Source organism: Dromiciops gliroides, chromosome 4, assembly GCF_019393635.1.
Source record: "Dromiciops gliroides isolate mDroGli1 chromosome 4, mDroGli1.pri, whole genome shotgun sequence".
Lineage (NCBI taxonomy): Eukaryota > Metazoa > Chordata > Mammalia > Microbiotheria > Microbiotheriidae > Dromiciops > Dromiciops gliroides.
In genome coordinates, this window is record NC_057864.1 from 12,414,932 (window position 1) to 12,440,449 (window position 25,518).

Here is a 25,518-nt window from a genome sequence, read left to right on the forward strand (position 1 = left end):
CAAGTGAGCTGGGTCTGGAGTCTGGGTTCAAGCCTCACCCTGGAGGCCTGCTCATTCTCCACTCTGGGTCTCAGGTGAAGTGAGGAGTTTGTTCTTGATGACTTCAGAGATTCTCTCCAGCTCCCAAACGAGAATTCTGGGAGTAGCCAAGTATTAATGACAATGGTGAAACAAAGACTGCTGGTCAGGGGACAAGTGTATACTGGGCACATACTATGTGCTTCATACTAGTAGCAAACATTTATGAAGCACTTAAGGTTTGCAAAGAGCTTTATAAAGATTATCTCGAATGATGCTCCTAACAACCCTGTGAGGTGGAAGCTGTTATTACCCCCATTCTACAGATGAAAACTGAGGCCCATAAACATGAAGAGCACAAGAAGAAGAAGAAAGCCTTAGAAGTGTGGTCCTCTGATTCCAGAGCCCATACTCCTTCCACTCTCCCAAACAAAATGGATTGAATGAACCCAGTAAAACCTTTAAAAGAGGTGGGGAAGTCCCTTGTTATTAATGCTTAAGTATAGGAAGTTTGAGTAAAATAGTAGAAAGACCTGAGGAATTCCTAAATGTAGCGACTGATCCCTTTGAGACCCACATTTAACTGCCCCTTCAAATTATGATCACTTGCTGTTTTGCAGAGCAACCTCTTTCAAGACAAGAGGGGAAGCTCTTCGGTGCATGTCCCATTAAAAGAAAACCAAGCGGGGGCAGCTAGGTGGTGCAGTGGATAAAGCACTGGCCCTGGACTCAGGAGTACCTGAGTTCAAATCCAGCCTCAGACACTTGACACTAGATGTGTGACCCTGGGCAAGTCACTTGACACCCATTGCCCCGCAAAAAAAAAAAAAAAAAGAAAAGAAAAGAAAAAAAGAAAACCAAGCCATTGACAAATTCCCGGACATTGCATCCATTACATAATGGAAAATCCAGGGCTCTGAGGTCCTCGACAGTTACTGACAAACCATTTCGATGGATGGATTGAATTGAATTAGGTCAGAAGGACAATGATGATAAATGCTGCCGGCTGACTGATTGATGAGAAACTGAGTCAAATACTTTTTTCCCATTAAAAGGTGGTACTGTCTTCAAAGGAAGGGTAAATGTCTACTGTGCTGTAGACTTCAAAGCCTGGCCTCCTCCCAGCTTCCAGACTGATACACAAACTGAAGCCCAGAGAGAGAGAGGGTCACACATCAAGGAGGTGGCCAAAGACGTCTCTGCCAGTCAAGGAGACTTGAACCTATATGTTCTGGCTACAATTCCAGGGCTCTTTCACTTTGTGCCATTCACCTTCGTCACAATTCTACTGAAGGCCACGTGAGTGTGCTCAAAGTCACAGGGATAGAATGTGGTGAGATGAGACTCCGACCCAGGGCTTTGGATTCCAAACCCCATAATGCACTTCCTGCTTGGCCACCTCCGACAGCCATGGCATAGGTTTAGGTGGGTTTGAACATATTCTGAGATCCACCTGATTATAAATGGCACCCAGTGGTCAGCAGGAGCCTGCCCCTTGGCATATGATTTAGAAAGGTGTAGAATGTTCCTCAGCTGGCTTGTGTCTCTGAGGCTTCAGAGCTAAAAAAAGTATTTAGGTAGAATTTGAACTTTGATCATTCTGACTCCAAGATCAACATTCAATCTACTTCTGCCAGTGATTCTCAAAATTTTGTCTCAGGACCCCTTTAGACTAACTTTCAAAATGTATTGAGGGTCCCCCTCAAACACACACACACACACACACACACACACACACATTGCCCTAAAGAGCTCTTACTTATGTAGTTTGTATCTATTGATATTAATACTATATTAGAAATTAAAACATCTTATTAAGATGGAAATCGTTTTAGCCTCACAGATGTCCTAAAAGCATCCCAGGGACCACACTCTGAGAGTACTTGCCCCAGTCCAAGCCTCCTGTTATCAATTTGTACTAGTTCCCTGCTTAGGAGGGCCACACACTCTAAAGGAGCATGCTCCCTCTGGATCTGGGTTTGAGTTGAGGTGGGCTTTTCTGCACCAAAATGTACCCTTTAGTCTCCCTCTGTTGAGCCCATGTAGACACTTCCCTCTTTCCTGCAGCCTCTCTTGCACTGATGACACAGCATATGAAAGACATGACGCAGGGGCTACTCACTGGAAGTTTGGATGAGCTGGTTTGACATTTCCTGACGAAGGAACAGAAACCTGAATTGCCAGGGTCCCCGCCAAGTAGATGCAAGTCCAAGGCAGATCCTAACACCTCGACTTCAAAAGGGTGAAAGTAGAGGAGGAAGCCTGTGGCTGCTCCCTGGCCCTTCCCCCAAGCCTCTCCTCTCCTTTGGTTCCTTCCCTTCCCCCACGGCTTTCTGATTCTAAGGTGTCAGCATTCTCTTGCTACTTTTCCAAGGTGACTGTTATAAAACTACAATATGACATAGAGTGCACATATTGGTGCACATTCAGTCTAATGATGGGGGAAGGGTTGACAAAGGGCAGCAGAATGGTGTAGGACAAAGAATATTGGCTGTGTGATCTGCATTCAAATTGACCTGCATTCAAGTCCCAGGGCTTTGACTTTTGTTTCCTGTGTGACCTCAGGCCATTTGTAAAACCCCATTTCTGCCTCAGTTTCCTAGTTTCTAAAAATAAAAGTTCATGATCCTATGAACTATGATATGAGGGAGACTTGGACAAGCTCAGAAAACTCCAGATTAGGTATTAGGAGAATCTAACATGGGAGTGATCACTTTGGTGGTGAGAGTCAAAGTTCAAGGTAAATTACAGGAGATCGTTGGGTTGGGGCTTGATGGAAGGCAGGAGCTTCAAGCAATTGATGTGAGATGGGAGGGTCAGTGAGTCCAACCCAAACATGGGAGGGGGGGGCAAAGTCATGGAGCTAGGACAGGGTGAATGGTGAATGGGTGTCCAGCAAGGGGGGGGAGAAGATCCCTGTTTGCTATGTATCTGATGAGAAGGGAGGTTGGTGACTGAGTTTACAAGATCTTAAATGCTAGCATGAAGAGCTTGTATGGGAAGCAACCTAAAGTTTGTCAATAGAGGAGTGGTGTATGCCAAACATAGCATTAGGAAGAATGCTAGCTGAGTGGTGGGAGGAAAAGGGTGAAGGGATAGACTGGGAGAGGGATGGCTAATCTGGAGGTCATTACAAGAATCTTGGCATAAAGAGATGGGAGCTGGAAAAACATTGGCTGCAATCAGAATAGAGAGAATGGGATACATGGGGGAGATGTTGTTTAGGGAGAAATAGCAGGTTTTGGCAACCAATGGTGTTGGGAGAAGGGGAGAGGGAATGAGGTTCCGATGATCCAAGTTTATGAGCCTGCATGGCTGGTAGGGTGGTGATACAATCATCAGAGGTTGGAAGACCAAGAGGAGAGCTAGGGCTAGTGAGAAAGATGATGATTTCAATGTTAAAGACTTTCTAATCTTCTGGTTTTGTAGGTGAGGAAACATAGGTCCAGAGAGATGAAACGAAATGACATCATCACAAAGGTAATATACATGAAAGCCAGGATTTGAACCCAGGTCCTCTGAATGAAGTCCAAGATTCCTTCCACACATTTAGTCTGAGGTGCCACAGGGCCTTCAAATAGGTGATATCTTCCCCATTCAGCTTAAAATGTAAACTGGTTGAGAGCAAGGATAACCTTTGTTTATTCATTCGTTTGTTCATTCATTCATTCATTCATTCATTCATTCATTCATTCATTCATTCATTCATTCATTTGTTGTCTCTGGTGTGTAGCTGGCAAAGATTAAGTGCCTAATTACTGCTTGTCATTTGAATGGTTAATCTAGGTAGAAGAATCTGCAAGGCAATCAGAGACCTGGGACTGAAGTTCTAGGGAGAGATTGTAGGGAGTTATAGTTCTATAGAACCCTTTACCTAGAAGTGATCATGGAAGCTATGGGAATGTCTAAGATCCCCAGGGGAGATGCATTGGAGAGAGAAGGTTAAGAGGATTTCAGATGGAGCCACAATCATGGGGCAGGAGGAGAAAAATAAACCAGCAGAGGAGGAATCTAAGGCAGAATTGTCACAGCAGTGAGAGAACCAAGAGATCCAGTGGTTTGAATACCAAGGGAAGAAAGTCTACTGAGAAGGAGGTGGTGGTCATCAGTATCCGATTCTGCATACAAATCTAGAAAGACAAGCGTTGGAATTAGTGATGGGGGAGGGGGTTCCCACAGTGGGAGTTCCCCATGCTGACAAAATCAGACTCTTTGTGTACTTGCGAATGACTCACTAACCCAAGTCAATCAGGCCTTCCTTCTTTTCATGAACAAGAGCAATAATGACAAGTCCTCCTTCCCCACCATGAGATCTCTGTCTAGAGTCTAGTTTTATATAGAAGTTAATCTGTTTCCCTCTCTAAATGAGCTGGGAGTGGAGTTCTAGGGGGAAAACAGGAGTATCAGTCAGAAATGAAAGGTAGACAGAACAATGGCAAAAATCATCAGCCAGCTCTGCTACAGACACAACTGACGGAAAGTGGCCACTGTGCAGACACAACACCAACAGATTGAATAAACACCCAGCGCCACTCCCGACAGCCTTGGCCAATCCCTGAAGGCTCAGATCCTGGCTCCAAAGGAAACAGACTTTTCCAGAGCAAGGTAAACCACACACCCAAGTGCCAAACCAAATAAAAGCCCCTGTTTCCCAACAGTAATGGACAAAGCCAGCTATGGAGAAAAGAGCACTTGCTCATTTCAAGGGCTCTCCATTCTCTGCCCATGACCCTGGGACTGGGTCCAGGAATTGTGTTTCAGTCCCAGAAAGCTCCCTGGAGTGAGTCAAGGGAGAATGGACCAAGGGAGGAGGCATGGTTTCCTCTAAACCCAATAAAGTGAGGCAAGTGGCCAAAAAGAGGAACTTGAGGCATGGGCAAGGTGCAGAGTTCTACAGGAGAACCAACATGGCGGCACATTGTCCTCGCCTCCCTTGGACAGTAGGGTAAGTCACAGAGACTGTATAGCTAATGTGTGAGGATGACCCACTCTGGGGACATTTTATGGGCCCAAATGCAAGTCACTTCTGTGTTGTTGAATCTGAAAATAAAACTGGTCTATGTTGAAAGATGGGAGGGAGGGAGGGAGAGAGAGAGAGAGAGAGAGAGAGAGAGAGAGAGTCAACAAAGATGTTCTTTCTCCTTAAGGCTAGATTCTACAAACACCTATGTAAACTTGTTGAGCCATTTTGATTTATTTTCTGTAGGCCTCAGTTTTTTTCATCTGTGAGAAGAGGATAACAATATTGACACTACTTACTTTTTAGGTCTGTTCTGGGATCAAGCACAATTATTTTTGTAAAGATATGTATAATATATATAAATATCTATATTATACATATCTTTACAAAAAATATATATGTGAGTTATTATCTCTTTCATTTCCAAAGTGCTATGAATAAAGAATTTTCCAAAAAAATAGAACCAAATCCACTATTTCCTCTTTGTCTTGACCCTGGGTCATATATTAGGAAGGAATCACGGACGCTCTAATTAAAACACTATATAGTATATAGTGTAGAAGCCCACATGATGAGGCCAAATTCTTACTTTTATCCCCGACATCAGATGAGGAGTGTGGAGTTCTGAGCAGGAAGATGATTTAGAGACCACCCAGTCCAACCCTTTCATTTGACAGATGAAGAAACAGAGGTCCAGAGAGAAGTGAGCTGCCCAAGATCACCCGGGGAATAAGTGGCTAAGCCTGGATTGGCAGTGCATGACTTTCCCTCTTCTACCACAAGAACCTCTTAGCTTTCCAGAAAACTGAAGGTGCACATGCAAAAAGGAACAGGTAATCAAGCGCCCCAAGCCACCGCACCATTGATTTTCAGAAATGGACGTCACTGCGTTTCTCGGGAAGCAGGTGCCAGGGAAAGCTCTGGTGGGACCTTCATTAGGAGGATGCCCAAACCTTCAGAGGAAGAGGTAGGCAAATGCTCCCTGTGAAACAGGAGGTTTCAGCAGGTGCGTTAGAATGCAGCAGGGTCCAAATCAGCTCCAGCTCTCCCTGTTGAAAGAAAAGCAACAAGCACGCTCTAGCCAACAAAAACACCGGCCCTGCCCTGGGAAACAGAACTGGGAGTTAATCATTCTGTTTTGATGGCCCAGGAGAGCCAACAGTAGCCAGCCAAGGCAGAGGTTGTAGGCAGCAAGGGCAGCATACCCTCTCAAATGGGTCAAAAGGGAGGGGTGGCGGGGCGGCTAGGTGGCACAGTGGATAGAGCACCGGCCCTGGATTCAGGAGTACCTGAGTTCAAATTCGGCCTCAGACACTTGACACTTACTAGCTGTGTGACCCTGGGCAAGTCACTTAACCCCAATTGCCTCACTAAAAAAAGCAAAAAACAACCCCCCCCAAAAAAGGGAGGGGTGGCTGTGTCAACTACTGTGCAGCGTCTTCAGACCCTTCTGGGGATCCTAAGAGGGACTGTCCTGAGTGAGATGTTGCCCAGTGGACAGGAGTGGTTCCTGGTCTTTGAGGCACAAGTGATGAGTTCCTCTCTCAGCTCTGACATTATCTGTCTAACATTGACCGGTTCTGATAACATTTCACCGTTGGGAGTCTGGGATTTCAAGCTGGTAAAGGGGTGATGGTCACGCTGCCACTCCTCCTGCATGTCAGTGCCTCCCCTTAGTTTGTCATTGTGTCCCCAGTGGCTGGCACCTAGAAGACACTTAATAAATCCTGGTTAAAGGACTGATTCCCATACGGGGCATCAGGAGGCTGAAAGCCCTCTGCCAGAAGGGCACTCAAAGACTGCTGGACCTGGCTCCTCATTGGTCACTCTACATTGGCATCACATAAAATGAAATCCTTGAAGACACCCAGAAATCCCACTTGGGCATTACACTGAACTCAAGCCAAAGACCACGAAAACCACTGAGGTCAGCAAAAGAAGTCTTGGTCAAATTTGGGGGAAATCTGTTGGAAATCCCCATGAGAAAATGAGGTAATTAACAACCAAAGCAAATAAAAACAACTGGATCCTCTCTCTCTCTCTCTCTCTCTCTCTCTCTCTCTCTCTCTCTCTCTCACACACACACACACACACACACACACGCGCGCGCACACACACACACACTTCAAAAAAAAACCCTCGTTGAAGTCTCACTTCTCTTTTCTCTTGTTTAAACGGCACAGAGTGGGGCTACTTTCATTTGCAAGCCAGGCTATCGGCGAACGGGGAGTTTCACAAGTTAGCCAAGACAAGACTTCCGTCCTTGAGAGAGCCGAATCTGAGGCAGACATAAACACTCTTCCAAATAAGTGAATTGTGAGTTGAGGGAGTCACTGATAAGGGGTGAGGAAGAGGATAGCCAGGGAGAGGAGCAGTCAGCAAGGCCATGCTAGGGAAGTGGGAATTCAAGAAGGGAAGAAGAAGGCTTGGGTGGACCAATGGGTGATGCATCTCAGAGCTGAAGCGCCACCAGCATCTTGAAGCCTCACAGATAGATGGGTTCTAGGCGAGGGAAAGGGAAAAAGAAGGGGGAGGTGGATAAAGTCACTCTTTACTCATTCTCAGCAGATAATAAAACCCTTGCTGACTTTCTCGACCAAATCTCTGTTCTTCCCCAATCCCTGCCTGGAAGGAGCTTCGACAAAATGGAACAGAACAATCATGAAGTCATAGCTTAGACATGGACAACTGGACAGGCTCCCAGAGGCCATCTGGTCTGACCTTATCACTTTAGAGATGAATACACCTTGGCCTGTGCAAGTGCCATGATTCACCCTAGGAGGTAGGAACTTCATAAGCACGATTTGAACCCTCCTCTTCCTGGCTCCAGAATCAGTGTTTTTCATTCTGTCCACCTTTGCAACACAGTCATTTTCCATCAGAGGAAACTGTGACCTAGAAGGAGTGGTCTGTGGATCCAGACCATTGGCCACTCTGTCTACAGCTGCTTCTGCCTCTCCTTGCTGTAAGTGCTATTTGTTTGGTCAGAATGACTGACCCCACAGTCCAGCTCCTTTTGAGGGGAGTTACAAGACTGGGCAAAGAGAACATGAGACGTTCACATGAAGGAAGGAGGGGATTTCCCCATAACTTAACTTCACCCCAAGCCTTCCCAAAGGGCAGCAGAGAGAACTCTGAGTGAGGGGTGAGTCAGGTGAGCGGCTCTGTCTGAGCCTTGGCTCCTTCATTTGGAAAAGAACATGGTTGTTCAAGCCAAGCTCTCCAAGGCCACTATGGGAAAAGGGCTTGGATTGGCATCAGATTGTGGTCTTGACACTTGCTACCCATTGGCTGTAGGGCAAGTCATTTCTACAATGAGGAGGGAGGGCTAGACAAGGCTCCCTCTTCCAGGTCACAAAGGCAAGGCTTTGGTCTGCTGCAGTGGTGGGCCTCAAGGTGCTCAGGGCATTGTCAGCTCTGGCTGACTGATGAGGAAAGCCATCGGAGAGAATGTCCATTTGACAGATGAGAATACCGAGGCTAGAGCTGAATGGCTCCCTTGGTTGGGAAATGACCCAGCAAGGATTCCACCCCAGGTCCTCTGCCTTCAGATTCTATTTGTTCCAGGGCAGAAAAGCTACACACATAGAATAGCAGTCTCCTGTCTGTTGGTCTCTGTGTCTCTGTCTGTCTGTCTGTCTGTCTCTCTTTCTCTCTCCTTTCTCTATCTCCTCTCCCCATTCTCTCCTACCTCCAAACGGTGCTTTTGTACTTTAAAAACCCCGGATTCTTTCAAATACCAAACGCCGATGCCTCTGGAGTAATAACTCAGTCCCTGAATCCCATTGGACTTAATTGGTCTAAATAACTTCATCTGCTGGCAGCTGCGCTCAGTCTTTACCTCCTGGTTCCCAGCTCTCTGCTGGAGGGTCTTACATCAGGCCACTCGGCTGTCACCACCAGCCGGAATGCTCAGGGGCCTTAATAAGGATTAACACCCCCCTCCCCACTTTCTGAGTGACTGTGGAAGAGGCAGAGGCAGAGGCAGAAGAGGCTTGAAAGCAGGCGCCAGGGCCCCTCTCCCTCCGTCCCCTAACATTTATATCCCACAGCTTTGTGAATTTCAGTCAGTGCCAGTTTGAAAGCTGGGAATGACTGTCTCTGGAGAAGCGAGCTGTCTGACCCTGCTCCCCGAAAACTAAATACACACGACCCCTTGGCCAGGAGAAAACACCAGCCTGGCCTGGATGTCTCTTTGTCTTCTCCACGTCTCCGTCATGGAAAGCATCTTTCCCTGCAGACCAGACCAGGGCTCGAAAGCCAGTCAAGCACAGGAAGTAACGGGAAGATGAACAGGAGACAAACGCCCTTGGCATCGACCGAGGAAACATCTCTGACGGGGGGCACGACGAGGAGGGCTGGCTGGCTCCTGCAATGTGCCCGGGCCGGGAGGGCTGTGTGTGGGGAGGCACATAGGCACTTGGCCGGCTGCCTGCCCTCCCCTGTGCCGGAGCCACTGGATGCTGACCCTTTACTGGCCTCTCCTCCTCCTCCTCCTAGTGAGGCCTTGTTTTAATGTGGGGAGCTTCCTGCCACAGAGATTGCGCTTTCATGGTGGACACCCTGCCTGTCCCAGTCCTTCCCAGCAAACAGACAGTGCCAGGAGACTTTTGAAAAAGAAAATAAAAGTGACAAAATCCCAGGCATCCAATGGGGGCCTCAGCATTCGTCCCGCTGGGGACGCCCCCTCTGTAGTGTTTCCCCCAAGCCAGCAGGCCTGAGGGGTCCCTGATGTTAAAGTCAGATCAGCCAAAGCCAGTTTTCCAGGCTGAGAGGGAAGCTCCCATTAAAGGGCATTTCTCAGATGAGGAGAAGGCAGGACCAGAGATTTTCACCCATCGTGGCCACTTGGGTCGGATGTGAACGTCTGCCAATCCTGTACACGGATGACTCCGTTTGCTGACAGTGCTCTATGATCTGCCAAACACCCTCCATACCCGTGTGTGTATGCATGTGTGTACGTACACATGTGTGCAATGCTCATGCGAACACACATAGACATACTGCACATAAATAGACATGTGTACTGCGTAGTACCTATAAACACACACATGCTTACCTATTTATATATGCACTTTATCCAATGTACATATACACAGTACACACATGCACACACACATACATACTGTGAACATGTGCATAAACACCACTTGATTCTTGCAACACCAAAGTTATTATGGGTCCCTTGTAATGGGAGGCTTTGATTGGTGTAGGGAACTCGAGAATGGAAACCCCTCCCCCAGTGCAGATGGGCAATTCATTCATAGTTGGTAAATGCAATGGCTTGCTCAGGGTCACCCCTGCAGGTCTTCCTGCCTCCGAGGCAGTTCCGGTATTCACTATGCCCAGGGTCCTTTTGATTTCACAGACAAGAGTCAGCAGTGGATCTGAACCCAGCTTGTCCCCACCTGCCCTGGCTCTGTCTCTCAGCTAGATTTCCAGCTCAGCAACAAAGGGCCATGCATTTTCTTGCCATTTGGTTAGTTCAATTTGTACAAGACTAGTCCCCTCTTTGTGGCACCCCACATTCCGGAGAGCTCTGCGTAGACACAATGAGTGCGACTGATTGAAACCCTTTTGTTTATCAGGAATAACTCACTCCATCTTCACCAAAATAATTGTTGGCTAAGATGACTGAAGGAGAACAGGTCCCACGCAGTTTGTAAGCCATTAGCAAACATTAAGTTATCAAGGCAAACCTTCCCTGGTTAATACGCCCATTAAACCAGAATGACTCAGGAAAATTGCTGCCAATTTTGCTGGCTTGTGGAATGAGCACCGACTTTGCCGTCACAGGACCCGGGTTCAAATCTTGCCTCTGCCACATAGTATTTGTGTGACCTTGGGAAAGTCTCATTACTGGGCTGCAATTTTCTCATCTGTCCAAGGGGAGGGACCAGAGGACCTCCACACTCCCTTGCAGTTCAAAGTCTATGGTTCCCAGCAAACTAGGAGTTGTAATGATACTGATCATTATAATTATTACAACAGCGGCAGTACCATCATAAAGCCTTTTTACATATCTTATTTTGTCTCACAACAGTCCTGGGAGGGGTAGGGCCAAGCCCTTTTAGAAAAGAAACATGAAACTGGCATCTTGGGCAATGTCTTGTGGATGTGAAGCCAGTGGCCTTACCTCCTTCAGTCAGGTGGTGTGACTGACATCACCCAGGACACAGGAGGGAATGTGGTATCAAGGTGCTTATCTTCTTTTTTTTTTTTTTTTGCGGGGCAATGGGGGCTAAGTGACTTGCCCAGGGTCACACAGCTAGTTAAGTGTCAAGTGTCTGAGGCCGGATTTGAACTCAGGTCCTCCTGAATTCAAGGCCGGTACTTTATCCGCTATGCCACCTAGCTGCCCAGGTGCTTATCTTCTAACGGCCCCTGTGAGGCAGCTTGTCCCTTGGGAAGGGAGGGAGGGTAAAGGAAAGAACCAGATGCACAGAATGTGTCAGAAGATTAGACCTCACAGTCAGCCTGGCCAACCGGGAGCTAGAGTTAGAAGGTCAGGATACTCCCATCGAAGCACAGGCTCTGGAGTCAGAAGACCCGAGTTCAAATTTCACCTCTGACATTTACCAGCTGTGTATGAAACCTTCAGAGTCACTTCATCTCTGAGGGCCTCAGTTTCCTCATCTGTAACGCGCAGAGAGTGGGCTAGATGGCCTCTGAGGTCCCTCCTAGTTCTGGAACTATGACCCAAGGCTCCCATTTTGATCATCTGCATTTGGTGTACCTTCCAGGGAGGGCGCATCGCTAGGGCAAGGCATCAAGCTGTGGTCACTTGGCTCAGTCATTCATTGGACCGGAGTCAAAGGGATCAGGCTCTGGCTCTGATAACTTCCTAATGGTTTGATCCTAGGTGAATCATTTCCTTCAGCCTCAGTTTCCTCATCTCTAAAGTGGGATAATAGCAACAACTACTTTCCAGGGTTGTGTGAGGAATCCTTGATTGGGAGTCAGGAAGAACTGCATTGAAATCTCAACTAAGACCCTGGGCCAATCACTTATTTCTCTGTGTGTCTCAGTTTCCTCAGTTGTAAAATATGGGGATTGGACTCAATGGCTTTGACAATTCCCTCTCTGCTCTAAATTTATGATCTTTCAAATGAGATAATGTATGTAAAACTCTTTGTCAATCTTGAAAGGCAACCAAAAATGTCAGCTGCTATTATAACTTGGCAAAAACAAGGAAGAAGGGAGGGAAACCCACCTGTGCGTCCCCCACCCATTTTATTTTTTACTGGAGGAGTTAGAAGATGAGCAGTTGAGCGGATCCTAGTCTTGTCCACGTCTCTATCCCCACCTGTCCCCTTTAAGATCTCTGCTGACCAATAGGCACTCAACCTGTCAGGAAAAGATTCATTTTTCAGCTGTGGGAGAGATCAGCCCTTCCCTGAGCACATTTCAGCTTTGTTCCCAAGCTGCCTCTGCTGAAGGTCAAGGTAGAATGGCATGACTTGATTCTCCTTTTCTTAGGAGGGCAGGTAGCTCTTTAGCTCTAGCTGTACCCCCATCCCCCCCAAATAAACACTCTCCCAGAATCAGGAAAAAAATCATTTGATGCAAATTCTAGGACTGATCCATTGGTGCCAATTTAGAGCTGGAAGAGACCCCAAAAACCAACTGGCCCAATCCCCTCGCTTGCCAGCTACCAGCACAATTCTCTCCCACATGCTATAGAAGCAGCAGGACAAGGAAACAGAGAGAAAACTGAAATCAGGCTCCCAAACTCTGAGTTCAAATCTCAGCTCCAACACTTGCTAGCTGGGTGAGCACAGGCTAATCTCAGAACCTCACCCTCCTTGTCAACTTCTTTTTTGAGGGAGGGGCGTAAGGATTGGGAGAGAGGGGATCACTCCTGGAATACAGAAATTCCCTTCACTTGTAAAGGATGACAACTCCTCTCAAGATCAACTCATATGATGCTTATGTAAAGAATTTTGGAAACTATAAAGCACTCTATAAATGCTTGTTCTTGTTAGTGACCATTGTGATTATTATCCTGAACTAGAGCTGTCATTTTGTTGGTATATAGAGAGGAAATTCTCTGCTACCCCAGAATAGCATCTGCTCTGCATCTTAAGAGTCTCAGAAAACTTCAGGGAGGTGAGGAATGTGTGTGTGTGGAGGGAGGTTGGAACTTAATGGTAAATGACTTGCCCAGGGTCACACAGCCAGTGTGTGTCAGAGGCAGAACTCAAACCTGGGCAGGTCTTCCTGATTCTCAGGCTGTCTCTTTTCACTCCAGCACAGAGCTAGACCCTCTGGTAATCAATGAAAAACTCACACAGTTTGACTTAAAACTATTCCTACTTGCTAGCAGTTACAGAGCATTTTAAAGTTTGCAAAGAACCTTCCATACTATCTCAGCTGGTCCTGACAAGAACCCTGGGACGGAGACGCCTTCATTCTCCCCACTTTACAGATGAAGGGACTGAGACTCACGGAGTTAAGTGACTTGCCCAGGGTAATAAAGTAAGGATTTGAACTCCAGTCTTCCACAGTGCAACTGCTTCTCAAAGGTTCAAAAGTAATATGCAGAATTTTATCATAAACTTTATTAATTAAAAACCAGGCAATATGAAATGGTAGGCCACTGTTTTAGAAGGAACCCTCTTTGGGTGGGTGCTATTCCATGAGTGGCAATGCTCTTCTTTGGGGTTTAAGTTCAAAATAATTGTTTGTTTGTTTTGGGGGGTGGGCAATGAGGGTTAAGTGACTTGCCCAGGGTCACACAGCTAGTAAGTGTCAAGTGTCTGAGGCCAGATTTGAACTCATGTCTAGTGCTCTATCCACTGTGCCACCTAGCTGCCCCCAGAATAATTGTTTTTTAAAGGATCTCTAGAGCTGGTCTAGGAGGACCCTGGAGTATTCAAGGCTCTATCAAGCTGAGCTCCGAGGCAGCTGTCCACCCCCACTTCGGATCCTGTCTATTGTCCCATCCCATCCCAAGCCCTTTGAGAATGCTGGACCATGGGTGTCTTGGGGAGACCATTCACAGCAGTTCAAGGAAGTCAGCCCTCTGGTGTTTTACCCGTAGAAATCTGGCGAGCCCACCTGGGTTTCTGGGAAAGGCCAGGAGAAGGGCACTCCACCTTCCTGGGGGAGCGTGTCCCTGGGGCTTCTCTCTGAGCCGGCTGTTGTCACAACCCTGTACTTTCCTGCCTCGGTCGGTCAGGAAGGAGACAGGAAACCCGAGTCCCCTCCCTGCCGGGGGGCCATTCCCCCTCTCGGCCACCTCTGACGTGGCGAGGCTTTGGTGACACAAGGTCAGGCACTCAGCCCTGGCTGAGGGCAGGAAGACGGGTCACTGTTTATGCGGCTGCAGGTGGGAATCATGCCCAGCAGCGAGTCTGCCTGCTTTCTTCCTTTCTCCTACAGGCTTTCTTTCCGTTCCTCTTTTCTAGTGGAGCTTCGACATCCTGTTTTCAAAACATCGGATGGTTTGGCCCATGAGGGGCCGGCCTCCCATGGCCTAGCCTCCTATGGGCTTACTTCACTTGGAGGCCCAGCCAATTCCTCTGCTCTAGGGGGACATTAGCAAGCCCTGAGCCGCCTTAGGTGGCCCTCAAGTGTTTGGCTCCAGGCCCTCTTGACATCCTTTTGCACCTTGGAAGACAATGCTGTAGCGTCAGAAGAGGAGTTGAATATGTTCCAGCGATTGAGTGATTTAATTTCTATAATTCAGGGGAGGGGCTGCTAGCTCAGCTGCACAAGCTGTCAGTGGCCGTCCGCTGAAATCATGCTCAAATCCATTTGGTCTGTGGCCAAATCCTGGTCTCAGGGGTCGGGCCATTGGGAGGAGAGGCATACAAAACACCAGGATTTCTGCAGCTCCGACTGAGAGTAGCCCCGGGGAAGTCACTCAGGGACACCTCCCATTGACTAGCACATGAGACTTAAGGTGACAGTGCCTCTTCCTTCCACAGAAGTGCCTTGGATATGGAGCCAACCAACTCGGGTTCAGGTGTCAGCCCTAACTTTCATTAGCTGTGTGATCCTGGGATAGTCACTTAGACTGTGAACCTCAGTTTCCTTATCTGTAATGTGGGGATAATCACAGTACTCGCATGACTAAACGTAGGGAGTTGTGAGTAAATGGAGATATTGCCACCAGCAGGATTCTGCTCTAAACACTGTCACAACCACCTCCATGCTGGGCATGCACTGAGCATGGACCAGTTGTGCCGGCCCGCTCTGAGGGGAGCATTCCCATTGGCCCTTTCTTATTCTGAGTGTGGCTTAATATTAATAGTTGGTGACATGAAACAAGTGTAGTTAATTTCCCACTGTTGGTTGGTGGGCAGGTATATGCCGGTCACACAGTAGGTACTAAATACGAGTGGCCAGCACTTAGACAGCACTTAATGTCTGCAGAGAACTTTCCATACATCATGTCCTTTAAGTCTCACAACAACCTCTGAGGTAGGATTAGAACTCGGATCTTCTTGACTGAAGTCCAGTGTTCTATTTACTATGCCAAGCTAGTGGGGCAGTTTCATTGGACCGTGACTTCCAGAGGCCTTCCTTGGCTGAGGCACACCGATATCCCAGAAGACCCTGCCCTACGATCTGAGTTATTCAGCTTGCTAGCCCTACTTTAATGCCGAGCTCTAGTTAACTTTCATTGTTTCCTGCACAGCTGATATTGGAGAAGACAGGGAAACTGGAGAAGATTCAGGAAGCCAGGACCAGTGTCCCACAACATCATGAGTTGTGGGGTAGGAGAGCAAACTATCTTTCTCTCTGTCTACCTATCTACATTTAGGACAGTCCCAGGAAAACTGCAAACTGTTGCCCCCCCCCAAAGAAAACCAGTGGGAATAGGAGTGCCTTGATATCCCTGTAGGGTTTACAGTAAGAGAGGACCTTGAAATGAGCTCTGGATGCAAGGCAGTAAGAGCCAAAGGATGCCCATGGGTTTGAGATTCCAGCTGTGTGAGTTTAGGAAAATTAGTGCCCCTCTCAGAGGTCCTGGTTCCTCAAAGTAAAGTGGCTCCAGTTGACTGACAACTGACAGTTCAAACAGTGGTCTGCAAAATATTAGTAGAGCCAAATCTGCTGGTTGCACAAATAGGGAAACTGAGGCCCTGAGGCAGAGTAAATGCAGTTTCTCAATGTGTGGCGCTCCAATGCCCCCAGCCCCCTCCCCCAAAGGCATATGAATGCTCCTTCTGGCCTTTAGCTGACATCCACCATGACATGAGCTAATGAAGCTCCATCCCTCAGTACTGGGACCACATGGGTATCTGAGTGTAAGGGGAAGTTCTTCCACACCTCAGGCCTGAGAGAGCCCTGACTTTCATCTTTAAACAGAAGTCCAAGAGCAGAAACCAAAGGTCAGAAGTAGAAAGTAAGGTTAGGAGTCTGAACGCCAGCTTCAAATCCAAACTCTGCTACTCCTCATTGCACCACCTTGAGAAGGTCATTTGAACCTCTTAGCCTCAGTTTCCTAGTCTGCAAAATGGGCGGTGATATGGGGGCCACAGGAAATTGTTGCAAAAATCAAAGGACCTACGAGTGCACTTCAAATGTAAGCTGTTCTACGGTATACACTTAAATTCTGCCCTTCCTTCCTTCTAAAAAAAAAAAGTGTCAGAATTCACTTACAGGAACTTACTAATACAACCTCTCCCCGATGTCACCCCCTCCCCCCTCCCCATTTCTTAGAAACCCTCCTACCACAACTTCCCCACAAGCCATTGAACTACTCCCACTTGAATACCTCCAGGCATGGGAAACTCACCACCTATCAGACCAGCTCATTTTTTTTTATTGTAAACAAACAAGCCTCCAAAGGGGATTCACAGCTCCCTCCTCTCCTTTTAACGGACCCCCTACAAATCACAGACCACTTGGGTGGTATCTCCTCCCAGGCTCCACTATGCCAGGACTGGAATCTTCCTGAAGGGAGATCGTCTCACACACAGCAATGAAACCTCTAGGCCAGCCGGGAGCGCCTTTGGCAGATGTGGACTACGGCCCCAGAGAGAGAGATGTCAGCTTAGACTTCCAGGCAGGTGGGCCTAGGCTGTGAATGATTGCATCCTGGGGGGCTAGGAGGACCTTCCCTCCCACCCCCCATTATGGAAGTTAGCCTTCTCTAGGCGAAAAGACAAACAAACAAGATTTGAAAGCCTAGCACCATAAATTAGCACCGCAAGTCTGGGTGTTAATTAAACAAATAATATAATGACCCCCTAATTAAAGCCCTACCAGGGAGAAGTTTTGTTTGGGGATTTATAACACAGAAGTCCTTTGTTGACATGAGACTTTCATTTCAAATTCTCTCACCTTGGTGTACAGTGCACCCAGCAAAATCATCTGCTTTTAGAAGGGACATTTCTTGATATTAGGCAGTCGCAGCATGATTTTTTTAAACCCCCAAATATTGGGAAACTCTCTACAGGTCTTCCGTCCCCCATCGCACACACCACCCTTTCTAATAACTTGAATCAAGTGCAGCAGACATTTAAATAACTTACCAACTGCCTGCTCCCCAAGCTGGGGAGGTTCGGAGGCTAGCCACTCAGATCAGAGGATTATTCACCCGGGAAGTGGAAGGAACCTTACAGATCGCTCAGTCCACCTCCCTCCTTTTACAAAGGAGGAAACTGAGGCGGGGGTGGGGGCGGAGGAGGACAGAAAGGTACCTGCCCAATGTAACCCAAGAGAAGCCTGGCAAGGTTATGCCTCAGCCTTTGTCAGACATCCTCGCCCTCCTCTCAGACAGCTTGCTTTGTGTCTGTTTCTCTTAAGTGTCAAGCAGCAAACTAACCAACTAACTAAAAAAAAGGAGATTTAAGAAATTGTCTCATCTCCTTGGAAGCTTCTTTTTTCAAACCAGCCCTGCCAGTCTGCCAGCCAGCCCGCCCGTTCTGCTGAAGCTAAGGGTCCCTCCAGAGGCGGGACTGCACGGAAGGTCTCCAACGCGTCCCTTCTGAGGCGGGCTCAGAAGGCGGCGCGCGGGACCGAGCGCTTGGGCACAGGCGCTAGGGCACAGAGACGGCTGGCGCTCTCATCTACTCGTGTTCGCAAAGGGTCCCTCCAAGAGCCTGAGGAGGGGCGCGCTCCGGTCGGGACGCTGCGCACAAAGGCGCCCGCAGCTCTCGCCTACTCGTGTTCGCAAAGGGCCCCTCCAAGAGCCTGCGGAGGGGCGCGCTCCGGTCGGGGCGCTGCGCACAAAGGCGCCCGCAGCTCTCCCCTACTCCTGTTCGCAAAGGGCCCCTCCAAGAGCTTGTGGAAGGGCGCGCTCCGGTCGGCCGGGGCTTCCCGGCTCCTTACCTTGTTGGAGGCCATCTCGCTGACGGAGCGGTACGTCTGAATGGTCTCCAGCTGGTCCAAGCACCAGTCCAGCTCGTCCAGCGTCTCCATGGCTAACTTTTGGTAGGACTCGTCTGCAAACAAGCACACGGACATGTAGTTAGGCGCCTGCAGACTGTCCATGGCCGCGGGACTGAGGCTTGGGCTGTTGGAGGGACCGCAGCGCTCCTTCATCATGAGGCCAAGGGCCACCTCTCTGGCTTCTCTCGGGCTTGGGGGAGGACTAAAGCCCCAGAGGGCTGCGCCTGGGATGGTGCTCGGCCAATGCCGTCCCGACGCCCGCCCCCTCGGCTTGGCCAAGAGGAGAGAGATGTCACTGAGCTCGAAGGCTAGGCACCACTGGGGGAGGAGAAGGAGGAGGAGAAGGGCAGGAAGGAGGCGGGTACTGCCAGCCTCATCTGCATAAGAGTGCTGCTGAGGCCGAGGAAGATCTGGAGAGGCACCGCCGCTGCCTCTCCGCCCCCTTCCGCCCCCCACCTTTCTCAGTGCCTTCCTGAGTCAGCAGCCCTGGGCGGTGTGATGTCACTTCGGAGAGGACCCGGGGCTGAAGCCAAAGTGAGCGGCCACGCGCTTTTTCTCCGAAGGAGAGAAGAGGCTGGGCCGTGAAGTCAGGAGGCTCAGGGCTTACTCGCTCCCTCCCTAGAAACTGACACCCCAAACTCTGGCCCATTCTAAGGAAGGGCAAGGTCTCAGGTCCCCGCGCCTTGGAATGACGGGGTTAACTAAGGGGGCCCCCTGCTCAGACTTAGGCAGGTGGGAGGTTGGGAAGCAACAGTGCCTGGACTTGGCAAAAAGTAAGTTTCTGAGCTTGGGGTGTCCCGGGGCTCTCATCCTCCTGAACAAAGAGAAAACTTCAGTCTCCCCTTGTGCTCAGGGAAATCACGAACTGGATTCTCACCCAGGGATCTGGAAAGGACCCAGAGCTGATTGCTCTCTGTGCTTTCCCCAACTCCTGGATTTTTTCTCAGCTGTCTTTAAAAGGGCATATCCTGAGCAGATTTCTCAATAGGCTTCAGCAGAACAAGGGGGCTTTTATGCCGAAGAAATTCTTTAGTGTGTAATTAAAAAAATAAAAAAAAACACGCTTGCAACTGTTAATATTTACAGTCTTCCCCTTTCCACCTTCCTGTAAAAATAAGTTTTATGGACGCTTCTTGCTTTTGCATCGTGATCTGTTCTGGTGATACTCCCTATGCCTGCTTGAAATTGAGTTCTCCATTCAATTAATCAACAAGCATTTTTTAAGTACTAACTGTGTGCCCACCACTAGGCTAGAGTGAGCAGACACAAAGGCAACATTATAACAGTCCCTGCCCTCCTCTCCAAGAAGAAGCAACACATCCACACATAAGTATAAAGACCAGATCAAACAGGTCAACAAAAACATAGGATGTAACCATGCCATCTGGTTATGTATACAACATTCTGCCCCAGGAGTCCCCCACTTCTCTGCCTGTGCAGACCATTGCTGTATGTTTGTTTTTAAAAATTTATTTAGCACCTGGTATTCCTTTAGCAATCATACTAATCTGGCTCTTGGCAATCACTTATATCACTGAATTGTTTTTCAGTAGTGTTCCTTTGCTTCAGCTTATTTCACTCTGTCCCAGTGCATACAAATCTCCCCTCCCCCCTTTCTCCCTTGCATTCCTCATAGTTGCCATTTCAATACACAATAACATTGATCTAGTCTGCCATCTAGCACAGGATTCGGCACATAGTAGGCACTTAAGGAATGCTTATTGATTGATGACTTCTATATATTAGTTTATTCAATATTTCCAAGCAATGGGCACCTTGTTTATTTGAGGGCCACTAGGTACTAGGCCTGGTGTCAACAAGACCTGAATTCAAATCTCATCTCAGACATTTACTAGTTCTGCAAGTCACTTAACATCTATTTGTTCCACTTTCCTCTCAAAATTATCATAAAGATCAAATGAGATAGTAAGCGCTATATAAATGTTAGCTCTTATTATTTTCAGGTTTTTGTTACCACAAACTCTATGTACTGGTATATTATACCAGACCGTTTTGTTTCTATCTTTGCATCACTGGAGTGTATACCTAAAAGTGGGATTATCTTCTCAAAGAATATAGGCAATTTAGCCCCTTCTTGTAAATTTCCAGCTGTTATGCAGGATTGGCTGGGTTCACAACCCCACCCACAATGCAGTACTAATAGCCCCTTTCTTCCCTCAGCCCCTCTAATAGTCTATTTGTCAATAAGCATTTATTAAGTGTCCACTGTCTTCCAGGCACTGTACTAAACTGGAGACACAGAGAAAGGTAAACATCCATCCCTGCTCTTAGGGAGTTCCCAATCTGATGGGGGAGACAACTCATCAGCATCAGTGTACAAAGGAGAGAGAGACAGGATACATGGAGATCATGAACTCTTGCCATTTTGGTGTATCTTGGTCAATGTTTAGAGTGGAAAGGCATATCTCATAATTGTTTTAATGTGAATTTCTGGGAGCCTACATGACCTTGAATGTCTCTCCTGGTTTTAAATCTATGTCCCAAGATGTTTCTATAAGAATTTGATTTCAAATTCAAAAATTCATTCAAGGAACATTTGCAAAACACTGCAGAGTATCAAGCTAGATAATAAGAAGAAATTCCCTTTAAACAAGACATGGTCCTGCCCCTCAGTGGACTTATAATCTAGCAGTCAATTTCAGTTCAGTATGGATTAGCGGATGGGGTGCTGTACTTTGAATCAAGAAGGTTTGAGTTCAAATTAGCTTCAGACACTTAATACATAACCCTGAGTCTCAGTTTCTTCATCTCTAAAATGGGGGGTTAGGGAGGAATAAGAGTACCCACTTACCCCTGAATAGTTGAGAGGATCGAGTGAAATGATGAATGTAAAATGTTTTGAAAATCTCCAAGTCCTATCTAAATAACAGCTTTTATTAGTAAATCAACAAATATAGGAGGCAGCTTAATACAGGGAAAAATGCTCCCAAACCAGAGGTCGCAGGTTCAAATCCCAGCTCCTGCTACCTGTATAATCAAGCTTGAATGAGTGATTTCTCTCTGGGTCTCAGTTTCCCCACCTGTAAAATGAGAGGGTCGGACCCAAGGACAAGCATCCCAGGAAACAATCGCACCAAAGGTCTGACAAGCTCACTGGAAGAAAAGGAGAGGGTGACTGAGGCAAAGCAACACGTGTTCCCACGAGGCAGGATTGGCCGTTGGGTCTGAATCTCTTCAATGCCACTTACCACATGGAGCATCGTGCGCAAGTTTCCTCCTCCTTCTGGGACACAATTTCCTCATTTGTAAAATGGCTTGGGGAGGGGTGGGGGGGAGGGCGGGGAGGTTGGGCAAGCTGATCTCAGAGGTCTACTCCGCCTCTGACGCCATATCCCAAGTGAAGGCAGAGCTGACTTCTTTCTAGGAAGTTACAAGGCCCAGGGGAGGCTAGCCAGGGGAAACTCAGAACCAACCATCACTCTGTTTGTCTGGAAGACGGCTGTATGAAGGGGGATTTTCCTGCAGTAAATGGCTCTCAAAATGCATTTGCTAAAATTATTGCAATGAAAGGAAGGCAAATTATATGAATAGCATAGAGGGGCTCTGAGTTCCTTTCCACCTCTACAGCCTATGGATGCAATGGATTATTAGAACGAGAGAGGCAGGGTAGCGAATTAGAGGCCTGAGTTCCAATCCTGCCTCTGATGTGACCCTGGGCAAATCAGTAAGCCCCTCTTTGCAATGGGACTGAAGATTTAGACTGTGAGGACCTTAGGCAGAGTAGAGTCCAATTGCCTCATTTTTCAGATAAGGAAACTCAGGTCCAGAAGGATAGTGACTTGGGCCAAGGTCTCACATCATAAGTAATAAGCTATAGGGTCATAGACTTAAAAGGGAAAACTATCCCAGAGGCTATTTAGTCCAACTAGCCCACTTTACAGCTGTGGAAACTGAGGCCATGAGAGACCAAGTGCTTTACCTCAAATCGCCCAGGCCCTCCACAGAACATGGGAAGAAAACCCTCTTGCCTTCCTAGGAATCCAAGTCTAAGAGCTTTCCACTAAAACACTGGATCACCTCGCCCCACCATCCTCCCTTTCCCCCAAGAAAGGTATGATGTAGATTCCTCACACACAGCCATGCCTGAATGAGGCTCTGGGGAAATAAACATGACAACCATGAAGCAGATATTAATATCATTGAAAACATCCTAAAAAGGACCCGTGAAGAAAGTGCGATTTTCAAGAAAAATGCTACATTTGAATGCACTTCCAAAATAGGATGATACATTTTTCGAGCAGGAGGAGACTTGAGAGATCATTTTATCCAACTTTCTAATTGTACACTTGAAGGTAAGTGGAGCCCAGAGAGGTTAGGGACTTGTCTAAGGTCACACAGTCACCTTGTGGGAAGAGCCGGCACCAAAGCACTTTGCCCAGATTCCTGTTAGTCCTTCCCTAACAGCCTGAAGTAAAAAAGCATTTATTAAGCACCTACTATGTGCTAGACACTATGCTAAGTGCAGTAGTGGTGAGCTGGAAATTATGTTAATAACCTAAAGTGTGTGGCATTCAAAGCCCTGGGGAGGAAAAAAAAGTCCATTTTTTTTTGGTTGAACTAACAGGAACTCCTTGGCCACCGACACCAGTTTCAAAGAATAGGTAGTTTTGTTTAGCCTCCGAACAAAACTAAACTTCAGTACAAACAGGAGTCACAATTCGATTTCCTGTATGTCATACTTTGCAAACCACCCAAACCACAGGAGTGACTTCCTCAGTCTCTGTCTCAGGGGTCTGGGAGGCTGGCCCATGCTCGCAGAGCCGGACACGCACCGGGGACTTGCACATACCTTCCTCCCTCCTTCCTGGTCGCTTCTCCAGGGCTGCCTCCGGACTCTAGCCTGCCAGATACATCCCTGCCTTGTGTCCAGCTTCTTCTGCAAAGCCCCGCTTCTCTCACCCAGGTCCTTTCCCGGAGGAGCGAGGGCGCTCTCCGCCTGCAGGGAGCAGTCTCCCTTGGCGTGAGCGCCTCGCTGGCTCGCTTGCTCTCTCTCTAGCACAACCAAATGCCACACACTACCTTGGTCTTAGCTCAGCCCCGGCCCCCACCAAACGCGGCACACAGTCAGTCCCCCAGCCCCAAGCCCTTTTAATAAGCTGATATGCAAACCTAGTGTAAGGTAATCTATCAAATTTCTCCTTCAGAAGAGTCGGGTTTCCGGCGGAGTCTGACAAAGGAAACACTGTAATTATAAGAGCAGATGCGCTTTTTCAAAAAGGAAGCTCCTTGTCTGATACCGACCCGGCCCCATCCATCCGGATACGACCCAGAATAAGAAGCAGCTGGCCTTCCAGCTCCGTGGGATGCCAACCCTGCAGCTGACGACAGGCCAGGGCACGGCACCTCGCAGCCGCTTGCCTTCTTGGCTATTCCTGTCCCACCCAATATTGGCAAGAGCAGAAAAAAAAAAAAAAACTTTTTTCAGAATTTGGAAGCTCCGCTTCTTGTTTGGCTGTCAAGTCTCACGACAGTGGAAGAAGCGATAGATTTGGTGTTGGGTTAACTGATGTCCTTCCAACCCTAAATCCTAAGAAATGCCAGTGAGACCTGGGCTAGGCTCTGGATAGCTCTAGAACTGACTAGAGGTGCTCTAGTTTGAGGATCAGAGACTTGGATGTAGAGGGGAGCTGGGGACAAGGGCAGCAAGTCCTCCATTTGAAGTCTACAGACATGGGTTCAAATCCTGACTGTGCCACTTAATAATGTGACATGCGCTCGGAATAAACCAGAAGTTTCTCCCCTAAGGAGCAAGACCAGAGATGCCCAGATAACAGGACAGATATATTCAGGAATCAAGGGACTATGAAAGTTTAGACTGACCAACTAGGTATCAGTACAGACATACCTAAGATGTAAGGGCTGATAACATTCTGTAACAGGAAAGTCACTTAGGCCTGGCTACTACCTGACCAGATTTAGGAGAAAGAGATAACCCCAAAGGTCAGGACCATCATTCTAAAAAAATCCCCTTAGACTCTCAGGAATATGACAAGCATTCAAGCTCTCCCCACCACACCCCAAAAGGGGACTTTCCAGTTTTCAAGTGGACACCCCATCTCTCCTCTAGAAAAGCTTTTGCCTTCTCTCTGTTCTGGGAAGAGGAGCATGTTTCTAAGCCTTTCCCCACAGGGGTGAAGTCTTTGACTTCCCACTTGGTCACTTTCTCTAGTGCCAAATAAAAATGGCTAATTTTCATTGGACTGTGTTCAAGAGCATAATTCTTTATTGCGGAATACCTAAGGACCACCACCTCTCTCTGACGTCATAATGCCTCTGTCAAGTCATTTCATCTCTGTGGGATTCCATTTGTTAAACTAGTTGAACTAGAGAGATACATAGAGAGAACAATTATTTAGTGATTACTATATGCTGGACACTGTGCTAAAAGGTACTGACACAAATACAAGCAAGACAGTGCCTGCCCTCCAAGTGCTTACAGTCTAATGAGGGACCACAGCAGATAAGGGCGGGGGGGGGGGGCTGGAAAATGGGGTGGTATTATATTAGAGTAGGAGGAAACAGAGGAGTCCTGAGAGTAGAGAGAGGCAAGAGTGAGGTGGAACTTAGCTAGGATCCCAAAAGGGAGTCACTAGTCTGGAGACAAGCTACTCCAGGGGAGAAATGTAGTGAGAGAACAGTAGGATTCTGGGGAGGGAAAGAGAGAGAGAGAGACAGAGACAGAGAGACAGACACAGAGACAGACACAGAGACAGAGACAGAGACAGACACAGAGACACAGAGGAAGACAGAGAGACAGAGAGAGACAGAGAGAATCCAAGCATGAGTGAGGGGAGTAAGTTTAAGGTTCTTTACAGCTCTAAATCTCTGTTCCCAACCCACTCCCCCTTATTTTCTAGATGAGGAAACAAAAGTGCCAATTAAGTGAAGTGATGTGGCCAGGATGGCATAGTTAGTGACAGAGATAGCAGCACCAAACAGGCACACTCCCACTGGCCCATGCTGCTCCTCCTTTCTTTCTTCTTCCTCTTGTGGGATCTTTCAGGTGGTCCTGGGCACAGCCTCTGGGCACTAACACTAGGGCTATGGGAGCTCCACCTCCCAAGAATGCTAGACCTTGGAGAGAGTACCGGATCATGACTAGAGAGCTGGAAGGGGACGCAGAGAGCCAAGAGTCCAGAGCTTCTTAAACTTTCCCCACTGGAGACCCCACT

General features: G+C 47.8%; 1 protein-coding gene across 6 annotated transcripts in view; it reads right to left on the reverse strand.

The window, feature by feature from the left end:
- PDE4B (phosphodiesterase 4B) overlaps nt 1-25,518 on the reverse strand; it is a 660,822-nt gene that overhangs the window by 28,356 nt on the left and 606,948 nt on the right. For 5 of the 6 annotated variants that reach the window (XM_044001361.1, XM_044001359.1, XM_044001362.1 and 2 more), the window contains one exon: nt 18,266-18,378. In XM_044001361.1, coding sequence (XP_043857296.1) covers nt 18,266-18,378 — 113 coding nt within the window. Of the gene's footprint in view, nt 1-18,265; nt 18,379-23,135; nt 23,353-25,518 lie in introns of those variants that run through there. The other variant, XM_044001365.1, reaches the window with a different exon arrangement.